Here is a 14,840-nt window from a genome sequence, read left to right as displayed (position 1 = left end):
ATGAAGGAATGGCCTGTGGTGGGGTGAGGTGAAGAGGGGACAGGAGGGGTCCTGGAAGGGGAGCCTGAAGAGCACTACAGCCCAGCTGAGGAGTCTGAACGTGGTCCTGGGGGAAGGATGCATTTAGATTTGCACAGAGGTGGCAGGATTTCCCTGGGCATCAGTGCTCTCTGCCTCCAGCTGGGCTGCTGGCTGTTTCTAGACAGGGGCAGGGGTGGGGGTTCAGGCTAAAGGGACGCCAGCACCGAGCTTTAGCAGGGCCACTGATCTGAGCTCAGCAAGGCTAGGTCTGGTCTATGTCCTCTTGCTGGGCACAGCCATGGCCTATTTGTCCTGGTCAGTGGTGCCAGGTGGTCCCATACTGGTGGTGTGCGTGCATTTCTGGTGGCAAGTTTGCATGCGTGTGCATGCACACACACACACACACACACACACACACACACACATTCACTCCAGTCTCCATCAGGATGTGTCTTCAGGCTGTGGCTTCGGGATGTTTGACATTTTATGCTTCCTCCTGCTCTTCCCTGAATAAGCCTGGACACTCCCCAAAGGAAGCTCTTTTCTATTCAGAGTTTTGTGGGCAATTTACAAAAAAAAAAAAAAACCAAAAAAACAAAAATAGGTTATTTATTGCCACAGTTGTGTTGAGTCACCCTTGAATTCTGGAATAAACCGTACAATGTTGGATTCAGTTAGCATCTCTGAAAAGGGCGCATAATCTTGTTCTTTTTCCAGTTTTCGAATCAAGATTATACCAACCTCCTAAACTGAGTTGGGTGGTTTGAAAATTTTGGATAAGATAGGGTTTTTCTGTTTTTGTGGAAGTTTAGTAAAAATCGACCTGTAAGACTGATTGGTCCTGGAGGGATTTAGGGGTGTTGGGGCGGGCTTTGGTTGCCATTTCCCTTTCTCTGATGATCACTGGTCCATTGGAGTTTTCTGGAGGCCATCCAGAGCATACTTGTCCAGCCTCAGACCCTGTCTGGGCACACACTGGCCCTTAAAATTTTTTTTTAATTTTTATTCTTGAGAAAGAGAGAGAGAGAGAGAGAGAGAGAGAGAGAGAGAGCAAGTGGGGGAGGGGCAGAGAGAGAGGGAGATACAGAATCCAGGTTCTGAGCTGTCAGTACAGAGTCCGACGTGGGCTCTAACTCATGAACTGAGAGATCATGACCTGAGCCAAAGTCAGACGCTTAACCGACTGAGCCACCCAGGTGTCCCCATAGTGTTATCATTCTTGAGACAATTTCAATCCCTTCTATTTCTATGGAAAATGTTCTGCTTCTCTTCACCACATGCATTAGAACGTTGTAAATATTACTTCTACTGGATCCTGGCTGGATATACCAGGAAAAGACTTTGGGGATACTGGGGAAACCCCAAGGCCTAGGTATTAGGCCAGATGAGAACTTATGGATGTGGATGGTCAGAGATCGGTAAATGAGGAATGCAGGTTATAAAAAGCACATACGGCATGACTTCATTTGGGCAAAAAAACCAAAACCAAAAAAAAAAAAAAGTCCCCCAAACAAAAAAGAAAACCATCTAGATGTTTACATGTCCATAGAAAATCATGTGAAAAATACACAAATAAGGTTATTAACAGTGGTGATCTCTGAAGGGGGGAATACGGTAGTTTCTCATTCTTTCTTCTTGTTAAGTTTATTTATTTATTTTGAGAGAGAGAGAGAGAAAGTACATGCTTGGGGGAGGGGCAGAGAGAGAGGATCCCAAGCAGGCTCCACGCTGTCAGTGCAGAGCCTGACTCAGGGCTCAAACGCATGAATCGTGATATCATGACTTGAGCTGAAACCAAGAGGCGGACACTTAACTGACTGAGCCACACAGGTGCCCCTAAGTTTCTCATTCTTGACTGTATTTTCTAACATATGTATACATGGAATATACATATTTTGAATTAAAAAATTGTTTTAATGTTTATTTATTTTTGAGACAGAGAGAAGCAGAGCATGAACGGGGGAGGGGCAGAGAGAGGGGGAGACACAGAATCAGAAGCAGGCTCCAGGCTTTGAGCTGTCAGCACAGAGCCCGACGCGGGGCTCGAACTCATGAACCATGAGATCGTGACCTGAGCCGAAGTCGGATGCTTAACTGACTGAGCCACCCAGGAGCCCCTTTGCATTTTTTGAAATAGGGAGCAGATGGGAGGAGAGGAGGTGAAGAAAGGGAATATAGACTTCTGGTGCAAAGAGGAACAATCGAGGGTGATATTAGGTGCTGAGCTCACTCTAACTTGGCTGAACTGAAGGTGGGATACGGAGGAGAGGGACTGAGAGATATGACACAGCACAGAGACTCCGGTAGGAGTGAGGGTTCTGCAGAGGGCTGGGTGCAGGAGCGGGTGAGGGCAGGGGGGCAGGCCGTGCTGGTCCCTAGCACTTCCCCTAGCCACCACCACTAAGAAGATGTGAGAATAAACATGTACAGGTGAGTGTTGCTGCTCAAATATTTATTTCTTATAGCTTCTTTTTTTTAAATTTATGTTTATGTATTTTTGAGAGAGAGAGAGAGCATGAACAGGGGAGAGGCCGAGAGGGAAGGAGGCAGACGATCAAGACAGAGGATCTGAATGAAGCGGGCTCTATGTGGATGGCAGAGAGCCTGATGCGGGGCTTGAACCCACGATCCGTGAGATCATGACCTGAGCAGAAGTCAGACACTTCCAGGCACCCCATCTTATAGCTTCTTTGGTCTGTCAACTGACTGCTTGAAAGTACTGAAGAGATCTACTTTGAAACAGAGAGCTATCCAAATGTACCTCTGAGGGTCTGTATGGAGCTCTAGGCTGGATTAAAATCAGATGAAAACGAAGTAGCATGAATATTTTTAGTTGAAAAGGAAAGCAAACAGGCGAAGCCTCAGAAGAGGTTACTCAAGGCGCTAAACCTCTGAGGTCACACATACACACGGCTTGAGCCTGGCTCTGCCCCACGAGAATGCTGTCATCAGCAGGCCCCTGCGGAATCACGGTTACAGACTTCCGAACACATCCCGCCTTCATTCACCCGGAAACAAAATAAGGCCACCACGTGCTACCACCCTGCTCCCGTCCCCAATTCACTTAACTGGGGACATGGGGACAACTGGCTGTGTTTTCTAAGTGGCCACAGGACATCAAGAATGTAGATATAGAAGGGGAAGCTGGCACTCACCACCCAAGAGAAAACAAAAGGATGAATTCGGAGCACCAGCACGTGGTGACAAACTGATTTCTCTTCTTGAAACGTGACTAGGAAGTAGATCAGAGTGTGCTGCCAAAGTGCCTTCGTGATTTTGGTGTGGGTCCAACACCCTTCTTCCTGACCTCGTGGCAAGATAACACTCCACATGGGCTGCACAACGTTGCTGTTGAGGCCCTCCTCCCCCACAAGGTGACAAAACACTGGCCATGTGGGTCCCTCTTTGTGACTGCTGGGGTCTGCCCTTGGGCTCTGTCCTGCTGCTCAAGACTGTTAATCACCACTTGGATGAATTTTCAGAAGACCCGCTCGTGCTCATAAAACTGACAGAGGTCACAAGCTAGCAGAGAGAACCCTTATGAAGAATGACAGACCCTGGATTAAGTGCAATGTCACAAAACCCGGCGGTTCTGATGGACTACAGGTGTTGGGTGTGACTGGCTGTTAAAGCTAAGGCCAGTTGATGTGCTAATTAGCTGGGGAGGCCCTGGATGCAGAGCATGCCCCTCGGGCTGTATCTGGAATATTACACGTTCCCCTCGGGGCCCATATTTGCAGGGTGAGCCAAGGTGGTGAGGCTCTGGGGGCTTTTTCATGTGAGAGAGACGTGGATGACCTTTGGGTTCAAGCTGGAGAAAGGAAGACGTGGAGCTTACTCTTTCGACTAACGTAGTCAATCCTGTCTCATGGGATGGATCACACCCCCTCTGTTTCACCCAAAGGGAAGGCCTGGGGTCCAGAGGTGGAAGCTTGGGAGTCAGGGTGCGGTTCTGATTAAAGAAGAACTTTCTAATGGTCAAAACTACAAAAAACTCCATGGGAAGGGGGCCCTTCCCTTCACTAAAGCCATGTGAGCACAGGCTTGGCGGCCATCTCTGGTGGATTCCGGCCGTGAACGAGGTGTTGACTGGAGGGCCTCTCCATCCATCGTCATGTTTTATGAAAGCCAAGTGAATGAATGAAATGAAGTTTAAAGCATGCTTATAAAGATTGTAAGAAGGTCACAGGGATGCTTTAGAAGAACGGGAGAAAATATTACTGGAGAATCAACAATTTAAAGTAGGGATTTCAGGGGTGTCTGGGTGGCTCAGACGGCTGAGTGTCTGACTTTAGCTCAGGTCAGGATCTCACGGTTTGTGAGTTTGAGTCCTGCATCGGGCTCGCTGCTGTCAGCAAGAAGCCTGCTTTGGATTCTCTGTCTCCCTCTCTCTCTGCCCCTCCCCCGCTCACACACTGTCTCTCAAAAATAAACATTAAAAAAATAAAGTAGGGATTGAAGTGCGAGTTCAGTTTATCTCAAAGCTCAGCACGAACTTCTTTAAAATGAAGAGTTGGATTTCATTTTATCCGCATCTCCACAAAGTCTGTATAAGCTTGTAGCTCCTTTCAATCTTGCACCTAAATTCCACATGGAAGGAATTGAAATGACCCATTTCACTGGACCTGGACCCTTATATTCTCTTTTTGACATCAAATAAGCCCTACTGAGTAGTGCTGGGGCTCAGAGTGAAGATGTCCCTGGTTATGTCCCATGTCACCCCACGTGCAAGTGTCAGGGCCAGTAAGAGCAAAACAGCCTTCTACAGTCTCTGCTTCCCTCGATGGACACAAAGCATCTAGAAGCTGCTCCAGGGATGGGAGCTTTTAACACAGTTACCTACCAGGGGCAGTACCCCTCGGAAAGTGTGGCAGAATTTTGTGCTCATGGCATTTTTCTTGGGAGAGGGGCCCTGTCTGCTTCAGACCACCAAAGGGGCTTATGAATAAAAGAAGCCTGAGCTCTGCACCTGCAGGAACATAAGGCAGCGTGTAGAGGCTTTGCACTCTCTCTTGACTCCGCCAGGGCTGCAGCCTCGGGGTTGTGCGGGGCTGGGGCTGTGTTAGAGAACTTCCCTTCCCACTTTAAAGTGCCAGCAGAGGGGGCCCCTGAGTGGCTCAGCTGGTTAAGCGTCTGAATCTTGATTTCGGCTTAGGTCACGATCTGATGATTTGTGGGCTGAAGCCCCACATCAGGCTCTGCACTGACAGTACCGAGCCTGCTTGGGATTCTCTCTCTCCCTCTCTTTCTGCCCCTTCCCTGCTCATGTACTCTCTCTCTTTTTTTGTCTCTTTCTCTCAAAATAAATAAATAAACTTTAAAAAAAAAGCGCCAGCAGAGAAAGGGTAGTGGCAAACACTCTTGCTCACAAGAACCCTAGGCCCCCAAAACCTTGGTCTTTCCAACTGTGAAGGACCGTGTGGCCAAAGGCCTTGAGGACTCAGTTAATGAATAGTTCCCAATGGCCATGATGGGCACGTCCCTTCTAAATCCTGGTCACATGGTCTCAGCAATACATGACTGGCCACTCTGTTTGTTACCAGTTGTCCTGTTTAAAAACAAAATATTGAGTAATTGCCTTATTGCCAAAGGTAACCTTATGCTTAAATTCATATAAGGCACCATAGCATCTTTAGGACGTTAGGTTGTTTTGAACGATTACCCTCCCCCCTACCAAAAAGCCCCACCCCAATACAGTCACCATTCCATTCAATAACTGAAAAGTATTTTAGTACCATCTGTACTGAAGGGGGTATGCTACAGAAATGGAACCCAGACCTATATGAGGGACATGTGTTCCTTCTTTACAGAACTTTAAAAATAAGACTGATGAACTCATCTCTCTGGAATGATTCTAGCCCTTTTATTATCTGTATTGTTTTTTATTTTAAAAATCTTTTTCGGTTTATTTTTTTGAGAGAAAGAGAGAAAGAGAGAGCAAGCAGGGGAGGGACAGACAGAGAGACAGAAAGAATCCCAACCAGGCTCCGAGCTGTCTGTGCAGAGCCAGATGTGGGGCTTGAATTTACAAATACTGAGATCATGACCTGAGCAGAAACCAAGAGTTGGACACTTAACTGATGGAGCCACCCAGGCACTCCTGATTCTAGCTAGCCCTCTTAAAAAGCAGAGAAAAGAAAGTGAGCTGTGAAGGACACTTCTAGTCCTGTAGGTTTTTTTGTTATTTTTTTTTAACGTTTATTTTTTTTGAGACAGAGCATGAACAGGGGAGGGTCAGAGAGAGAGGGAGACACAGAATCTGAAACAGGCTCCAGGCTCTGAGCTGTCAGCACAGAGCCTGACGCGGGGCTCGAACTCACGGACCGCGGGATCATGACCTGAGCCGAAGTCAGACGCTTAACCGACTGAGCCACCCAGGCGCCCCTAGTCCTGTGGTTTTTAAGTCCTGAACATCTTAAAGTGTCTCCGAAACAGAAGCAAAGTCAAGGTGGCTCATCCCGTGCACAAACCCACAAGCACACAGGCACCATTAATGATTTAGGATTTTAAGTAATATGAGGAAAGACTGATGAGCCACGCCTTGTGAGAAAAACAATTACACCAATACTGGGAATACTGGATTTTGTACTTGCCTAGTTTTGAAAACCGAGATTCAGAAATTTGCAGAATATTTTCAGGGAGAGAAGTCCAAGACATGTTTTGACTTTCAATTAAAAATATCTGTTAATATTGCTGGAAATGATGACACTCCAACATTGACTGTGTTCACGTTAAATCTGTAATCGGAGATGGTGACGTAGAAATATAGTCAATTGTCACTTAAAAACACACAAAAATTGGACATGCTATACACTTGTCTTTTAAAATGTATCTATATTATTTTCACCAATCAAAACACACAGAATATATTTTATTATAAAACATTAGGCAATGTTACTTTTGAGATATGCAGTCTGAAAGGTCACACCTGTATTTACTACCAGTATGAAACACCAGTGGAGTACATTAGAAATCAACCAGACAAACTCGTACATCATTACCATGACTCACACGGTATCGAATCTGGATTAAACCGGGATCCCATCCAGGGATGTCAGCAAGGGGCCCCGCTAAGAGTTTTTTCCTTTCAGCACTGAGGCTCTGAGTTCTGTGTCCCGAAGAGAAAAATAGAGCCCCACTTCCATTTCCACCACCACAACTGATCAATATTGAGCAGTCTGTGTTTCCACAATGTTCTCCTACTCTGATAGACTCTACCTGCTCTTGAGGTCAAGACCCGACGTAGGGGGAGGCAGTCATTTCCTTTTTGACCAAAAAATAAGCCAACAAATAAAACAAACCTAGTCCAAATTCCAGGCTAATAATAAATTACCTGGTTTATAAAAATATGTGTCCAAAATAGTTACTTCCAGGGTTGTGTACAATATAAATTACAAAAATAAAATAGAAAAGATGAAAAAGTTGAGCACGTTTTAGTTCTTTATCTAACGTCAGCATTCACCCACAGAGAGCGGTTTGAAACCATCTGCATTGCACCAGGACCCTGGTGCATCTCGGCTCAGGAGGGAGGACCCTGAAGTGGGGTGAGGTATTTCTGCGGAGCTCTGCTGTCTGCAGCCCTGTGGCCTGTCCTCGGTGCCCTCGCTGCTACCTGGTAGAAGGTGGGCTCAGCAGGAAACCCATCTGCACCAATACAGGCTCCCCCCATGAACGCACGGAGGAATGAGTAAGCAGGAAGCCAGTCTGCGGGGGCACCCAGCTCCGCTTACAAATGGCACCCAGCGAGGAGCTGAATGTGCCCACGGCATCCCCGTGCTGGGTTCACGTAAGCCTAGGGCAGATAAAGCATTTGAAAGATTCTCCTCTTTCTTTGCTTTTCTTTTTAAAGATAGATTTAGTAAAGTCTTTTTGAAGAATGCGTATTAGTGAGAAGGCTGTTGTAAATGTTTGTATGTGTATGATGATAACTTTCTTCACTATACCATCAGGCCTCCGAAACCAGAACCACCCTAAGCCATCTAATAGGTGTTTCTGCTTCAGTCCAAGTTAGTATTTCCATCTTGTACTTGAATGTGTCTAAACCTCACAATATAAAACTATTTCTTACTTCAGTATGATTTTTTTTCATCAAGGGTTCCAGTTTCCAGTGATAAGACCAACCAATAAGATACGCAACTGGTACAGACAGAATTGTATATTTTAGGTAATATTTATGATAGACTTTCTTATCAAAGTTCCTCTTCAGAACACATTCTATAGAATGTTAACCCAGTCGATAGCTTCTGCAACAGTGAAACACAAGATATGAATCTGTAACACAATAAGCTCAAGGGACAAGCATCATGAGCACAGGTGGCCAAAATGTGACCATTGTAACTCCATTTCTGCAGTGATGCTTCAATACTCAGTATGTTAGTGAACTCTGAATGATTTCCATATCAGAAAGTCTGAAAGCATCAATTTCAGGTGAGCAGTTTTAAATCAGAAAAGACTCAATAGTTAATCACTACTCTTGAGGGTGCTTCCTCCATATCCCCGTGAGGAGTTTTTCCCAGAAAATTCATGGGTTTCCCTCAGGAAAAGGAAATGCTCCATAAGTGGAAAACACCACCACCACACAGGCCTTCCAAATCACCTTGCTTCTTAAAACAGACCCAAGGGAGGGGGGGGGGGGGCAATTAATGTGGTTTCTTTCAGCAAAGAAAGAAAATCGAGTATGAACGAACGTTAGATTAGAAACCAGAAACGCTGCCTTGGGAGATGGTGCGTCTCACCTTGAATGAGGGAAGGTAAGAGAGGACCCTGAGCAGTCTCGGGCAAAGCAAGCACTTGGAAAGTGACTGCGGTCGCCTTCAGTGACCATTTCGCAAAATTCTACCCTTGCCGCTGATGGATTCAAGAATCTGTCGGCCATCATGTCATTGATGTGGAGTGTTAGGTGCCTGATAAAGAAGGTGAAGTTTTAGCATCTTAAATTAATACGTCCAGAAGACCAGGAAAACAGAGCAAGGGTAGATAGGATTTTAAAGGTATATATGGCCTAAGCAGCACAAAACTTAAAATTTTATCATGCAATAAAGCTGAATGCACAGTCATCCCAGACTAAGACAATTTAGAGGAAATAAAGTGTCCTTACAAGTGTCTTGGTTTTAGCAGTGATAATTCTCAGCCCAAAACATGACAAATTTAAGAAAAGTTGTATTTTTTATTTATTAAATAGATTTAATTATATTCCTTCTGAAATACAAAAGATAGAATAAATCATACCATAAAAGAAGGTAAGATATGATAATATGATGGTGGCCAATTAATACACATAAATCTATTTTTTCTGGACAGACACCAAATCACTTCAGAGGATTAAGAGATCATTCTAGAAGCAGCACTACCTGGAAGATTATTTGGCATTTAGATACTGATTTCCAAAGTGCTAGATGGCAAGAGCAAGCACATGTGGTCACATGCATAGAAGTCCCAACAGTTACTGAGGATGAGAAATTGTCACCACTATTACCGTACAACTTAAAAAAAAAAAAAAAATCACCTATTCTAATTGCTCACCTGAAATGACCTTGAACATAATCTCTAAGAGTGTGGCTTGCACTTGTTTCCTTCAGACATGATCTGCTTCATTTTATAATCTAGGCAGGCAATCCTATTAGAACTGAGTAGGGGCAAGGCATTGTGTTTCTTACATGCAGAACATGGAGTTTTTTCTATTTGGTTCCATCAACCCCCCCAAGCATTTCAGGCCCATGGAAGCGAGAATTCCTTCACTGATGACAAGCTCTGCTGCTCATAACTTATCATCGACAACCTTCCAGGGGTCCCGTCGAGGCATCGAGGCTGCTGTCTGTGTCTGAGGCCAACGTCTGCTCGGTTGACATGGATGAGATGTCGTTGATGGAGGACGACTCGGAAGGAGTGGCGTTGCTACTTACTGGTGCATCTGTGCTAAGAAAACCAAATATAATAAAATCTGAGGCACGACATTGCTGCAGGTTTGGGCAGTGAGACTTTAGGCCATCCCTCAGCTCCGTGCTCGTGCGGTTCCCTGGCCCACCTGCAACATTCTTCTTTTCTTCCCAGTGGCAAAACGTCACATATGTGCATGTGTATAATCATCTTAAAAAATACCTGCTGCTTTAGGGGTGCCTGGGTGGCTCATTTGGTTAGGCGTCCGACTTTGGCTCAGGTCATGATCTCACGGTTCGTGAGTTTAAGCCCCATGTTGGGCTCTGTGCTGACAGCTCAGAGCCTGGAGCCTCTGCTTTGGATTCTGTGTCTCCCTCTCTCTCTGCCCCTCCCTGCTCACGCTCTGTCTCTGTCTCTCAAAAATAAACATTAACAAAAAAGTAAAAAACTACTGAACCTGTCCTACAACGATCAGTGTCACAAAAAGGCTGAAGCCCAAATAGGGTTCAGGTGTCCATCAACACTTTGTCCAAGGAGAAAAGCAGTAATCTTTGAAGAATTCTTTTCTAATAAAAATACCTGCTAGCAGAAACAAAGACTGTATACAAACAAAACAACAACAACAACAAAAAAAAGGAAAAAATTTAGCAGCCTCTTGTTCATTTTATTTTATACATCCCCAAAACTGACATTTTGAATTTTTAAGGTATGTGAAACTATCCTATTTCCTACCGTCCATATTTTAGTCTGGTTTGAGCAAAAATAAAACATCCAAGCTCTCAGAGGTCAGTGCTTGCAGTCTGAAATTTGTGCTTAGTTAACCACAAGCACCTAAAGTGTGGAAGTTATATAATCTCTAGATGCTTGACACATAGATCATGCTGAATACAAAATTCAAGAAAAGTAAGTAGTACAATCTGCACTTCTCTGTGTGTGTGCACATGTGCTTTTGGGGAGGGGGGTGTGAGGTGAGGAAGTAAGTATAACTTGAAGGATTTCATTTAGGAAGCAGGTGGGATCCTACGGACCTAAATTAACACCACATATGTCTCTAGCAGTCATACAATGAATCTACCACTAGGTAGATCAAATAGAAATATGGGAGAATTATATGAACAGTTTTTCTCAAAGAAAACCAAATTCCATTTTTCTTAGATTTGCACTGATTTTCTTTTTAAACTGGGTGGAGCCAATATGAAGAGGGTCATGCACATAAGAAATGTTTAAAAAATTTTTTTTTAATGTTTAGTAATTTTTAAGAGACAGAGAGAGAGAGAGAGAGAGAGCGAGCAGGGGAGTGGCAGAGAGAGAGGGAGACACATAATCTGAAGCAGGCTCCAGGTTCTGAGCCATCAGCACAGAGCCTGACGCGGGGCTCGAACTCGTCAACCGTGAGATCATGACCTGAGCAGAAGTTGGATGCTTAACTGACTGAGCCACCCAGGCGCTCATTAAATTAAAACATTGGAAGCGTTTTAAATTCAACTCCCTCGTCTGTAAATGGAGCTGATGGCAGCAGTTGCAAGCATGAGACGAGATTGTCTATAATGCAGTTAGCTTAGTGCCTGGCCTGTCAGTAATATGTTAGTTGTCACAGCCAAGACAAACCCAAACAGGAAGACTACCTCACACAAGGAGCTTCCAGATCCAGGGCCGGTCGAGCTGGCATTTAATGCATCACTGCCATTTGGAAAAGTTGTACAGGGAAAAGGAGAACATCAACTATTAAAGCAATCACTAACCTGAAGGCTGATCTTTCACAACACCATTCTTGCTTCTTTCTTCCCAGTCCAGTACTTCTTTGTAAATCAGCTCTTCAAACAGAAATGCAAGTTAAAAGGCTCCATCAGTTTCTCTGCATCTCTGAACAGTGCTTCCAAATCAATTGAAACCCCTCCAAGGGCACTGTGGTGTCTTATTTTTAATTGTGATATACAGTTAATTCAATAATATCTTTTGCCTAGATCACAACATCCACACTTTGTTGATCCATTACATCTTTCAGCCCAACTGTTAAGACAGCCAAAAATGCAGGCAGTTGTAAATTCACATGTGGGTTTTACGAGGGGCAGGGGACTAATAAAGTGGCTCTCACAGAACATTTTAAAGGATTGGATGCTTTTGTACTGTTTGCACATGTTTCTCTCCATTGTTACTTGGGATTCTCCAAATGGAACCAGTATCCATATGTCGGCCAGAAGCCCCTCCAGAGTGGCCAGAAATTAATCCAAATTCCTCAGTCATTTCTTGGCTTCAACTTCAGTTTCTTCCATCCTCCCTGGTGAGAAAAGCTAACAACCTACTAAAGATGCATTAGGGGTTTCTACAATTTTGGTATTTGTGAACCAGGATGAGCAGCTTCCTGAGGCTCACAAGGCTGCTCCTGGCCAGAGTGTGGCCATGTGTGTCACCCTGTTGAGTGTTCATGAAGGTCACGGCATCCCCGATACCCTGGAGAAAGCAGACATAATCTGCTTGGGCAAGACCCGTTGCCACTTCTGACCTGCACTGACCAGGGTTCTTTCTCAATGACCCCTGATTCTGCTTTTCAATGAAAAATTATTAGTTCAACCTCCTGATTACTGGCTGAATTTGCGGTGGGTTGTTTGGTCAATCTTACAATCTTTGGAAGCAAATGGTATGCAGTTCCAATGTGCTCCTCTCTAATTCTGTTATCTTCAAGTTCCTTCTCTACCAGGGAAGGGCAAGAGATGGGCCAAGAGAGACTCTGCCCCTTCCCTAGGAAGGCTACCGCAACAAGTGAAAAGCTGCCCCTTTACAGGACTTGAAGAAGTGCCATGAGTAAGGGGCAAAATCAGCCCTTACCTTTCCACTCCTCGATTGCATGCTCTCTTTCTTCCAACTGGGCATCATAAATCTGAGGCGGTGGCTGAAAATTAAATCACAGTTAAAGTCAACGGTTAAAACAGGAATGAGGCATGAATAAGACCATAACATCACTGTGAAGATTCTAATCTGTCATGTGGCTTTCATGCAATATATGGCTTCTTAGAGATTTCCTCCTAAGTGTGATATTACATCAGTTTTGGAATCAAAATAATTAGGGAAAAAATTAATCAAAAAAATATGGCCCTCTTAACAATCACATGACCTCCACTCTAATGACATCTGCCCAAATGGAACTAAAAAAGTGGTAATCAAAGGCTGTTTTCTGGAGACCCGCCCCAGACAAGGGAAGGGCTAGGAAATCCGGAAGGTACGGAATAGAGCTCAGGTTTGCAGTGCTTCATGGTAGAGCCCCCAAACCCAATCCTCAACTCACAGTGGGCTGTTCCCAAAACCTGCTTAAAAATCACATGCTTATAACTAGGATTCCTTGCACACAAAACAGTGCTTCATGTGGTGGTTAAATCCATAGGCCAAGTCATAAAAATGTGCTCTACGGTGGCATAAAGCGAGCCTGCCACTATGTGGTTACTTTGCTTGTAGTCAGAGGTCATCCACACCAGTGCCACTAAGGAAAAATGCACCTGGGCACCAACTCGGAAGCGGGACTCCCCTGGCAGGTGCCTCGAGGGAAGAATAAATAAACCTGTGATTTTCAGCGAGTTTCTTACCCTCTCTGATGGGGTGGCCTGAAGAAGGTGTTCCAAGCAAGGCGCACATGGCACAGTGCCAGGCAAACAATGGAAGCTTAGCAAATGGCAATGTTAGTACAATCACACATGAGCATCTGCGTAAAGGAATAGTTATCTCCACCGCAGAAGCATGTTCCCTCCCGAGCTACACTGAGCTGCAGCCCCCACAGCAAGTGTCCCCGAAGGGAACCAGGTCCCAGATGACTGTAGGCCCCTTTGTATTCAGGGGTCCTTTGAAATCTAGAACTTACTATCCTTATGTGGCCACTCTGGACTAACAGACGGAAGACCCAAGGGAATGTTCAGCCCTGCCTTTACACACTTGCCTTGGAAAACAGGTGCTTACCGCTTCTGCTTCAGCAGGGTCATACCAAACAGTAATGTAAGGGTGACGCAGAGCCTCGTCTACAGAGATGCGCTTGTCAGGGTCTATCACTAACATGTTCGATAACAGATCTCTGGCTTGATTTGCTGGGGTGAAAACAAACATTAGATTAATAAACTAATACTCAGACACAGGAAATTGTATAAAAAACCCAACAAGTTCAATAACTCAGTCAAATATAAGGCTCACCTAGGTTTCAGCAATTAAAGCTCACATGGGTAGGCAAAGGACAGATGGGGTTTTTCTGACTGAGGCACAATTTTGCCCTGATGTGGAGAGAAATCTGTTCTTTGCCTTAAATCACATTTTTAGAGGTGGGCACAGGTGGAAGGGAGGAGAAACTTTTTAAATTGAACTGTTATACAGTTTCTGACTCTTCAATTGGGCTAGAATCATAATTCAAGTATTCCTTATTCCTTATGCCTGAAAACTGTGTGAATTCCAATTGCTGTAATTAACATCAGAGTCTTTCAGACTGATGTGAACCTTTTCATTTGGATCAAAGGCTCAGTGAGGCCATTTTATCGAGGACAGAACTTTAAGGTCTTTTAGGCTTTCTCTCCACCAAGCCTTCATTCTAGTAAATAACTTTGAGAGTTTCAACTATGTTATCTCCTAATGTTCGTAGCTGTCAGAATGTGAACCTGAAAAGGTGAAAGCGGCCACTGGATTGAGAAAACCGATATGGGGGGGTGGGGAAGGGGAAGGGCATCTTACTTTTTATTTTGTCTCGTTCAGATTCTGATGGGAATATCCAATCTGGGAAGAGTTCTTCAAATTTGATTCCGGGGTACTTTGGTCTGTTTTCTACATAATTCCTCACGGTCGGCTGAAGTTTCTTCATAAAATCCGCAGACGGCGTTCCTAGCTGCTCAATGACTTTATTCCACTGATCAATATCTAAGGAGTCTCTTGAGGAAAATACAACTGAAGGGGCTTACAGTCACGTTACACGGAGT

The 14,840-nt window shown here is 44.6% G+C and overlaps 1 protein-coding gene across 4 annotated transcripts in view; it reads right to left on the bottom strand.

Moving 5' to 3' along the window:
* Window positions 1-6,835: 6,835 nt before the first annotated feature.
* MAPK9 (mitogen-activated protein kinase 9) overlaps window positions 6,836-14,840 on the bottom strand; it is a 59,679-nt gene continuing 51,674 nt past the window's right edge. For 3 of the 4 annotated variants that reach the window (XM_047861630.1, XM_047861613.1, XM_047861620.1), the window contains 5 exons: window positions 14,599-14,781; window positions 13,843-13,967; window positions 12,724-12,787; window positions 11,640-11,711; window positions 6,836-9,931 (listed from right to left, as the gene is read on the bottom strand). In XM_047861630.1, coding sequence (XP_047717586.1) covers window positions 9,789-9,931; window positions 11,640-11,711; window positions 12,724-12,787; window positions 13,843-13,967; window positions 14,599-14,781 — 587 coding nt within the window. In that variant the 3' untranslated portion in view covers window positions 6,836-9,788. Of the gene's footprint in view, window positions 9,937-11,639; window positions 11,712-12,723; window positions 12,788-13,842; window positions 13,968-14,598; window positions 14,782-14,840 lie in introns of all 4 variants that reach the window. The other variant, XM_047861616.1, reaches the window with a different exon arrangement.

This window comes from Prionailurus viverrinus, chromosome A1, assembly GCF_022837055.1.
Source record: "Prionailurus viverrinus isolate Anna chromosome A1, UM_Priviv_1.0, whole genome shotgun sequence".
NCBI lineage: Eukaryota > Metazoa > Chordata > Mammalia > Carnivora > Felidae > Prionailurus > Prionailurus viverrinus.
The sequence above is the reverse complement of the archived record's forward strand: the minus strand, read 5'-3'. Positions and strand labels throughout refer to the sequence as shown.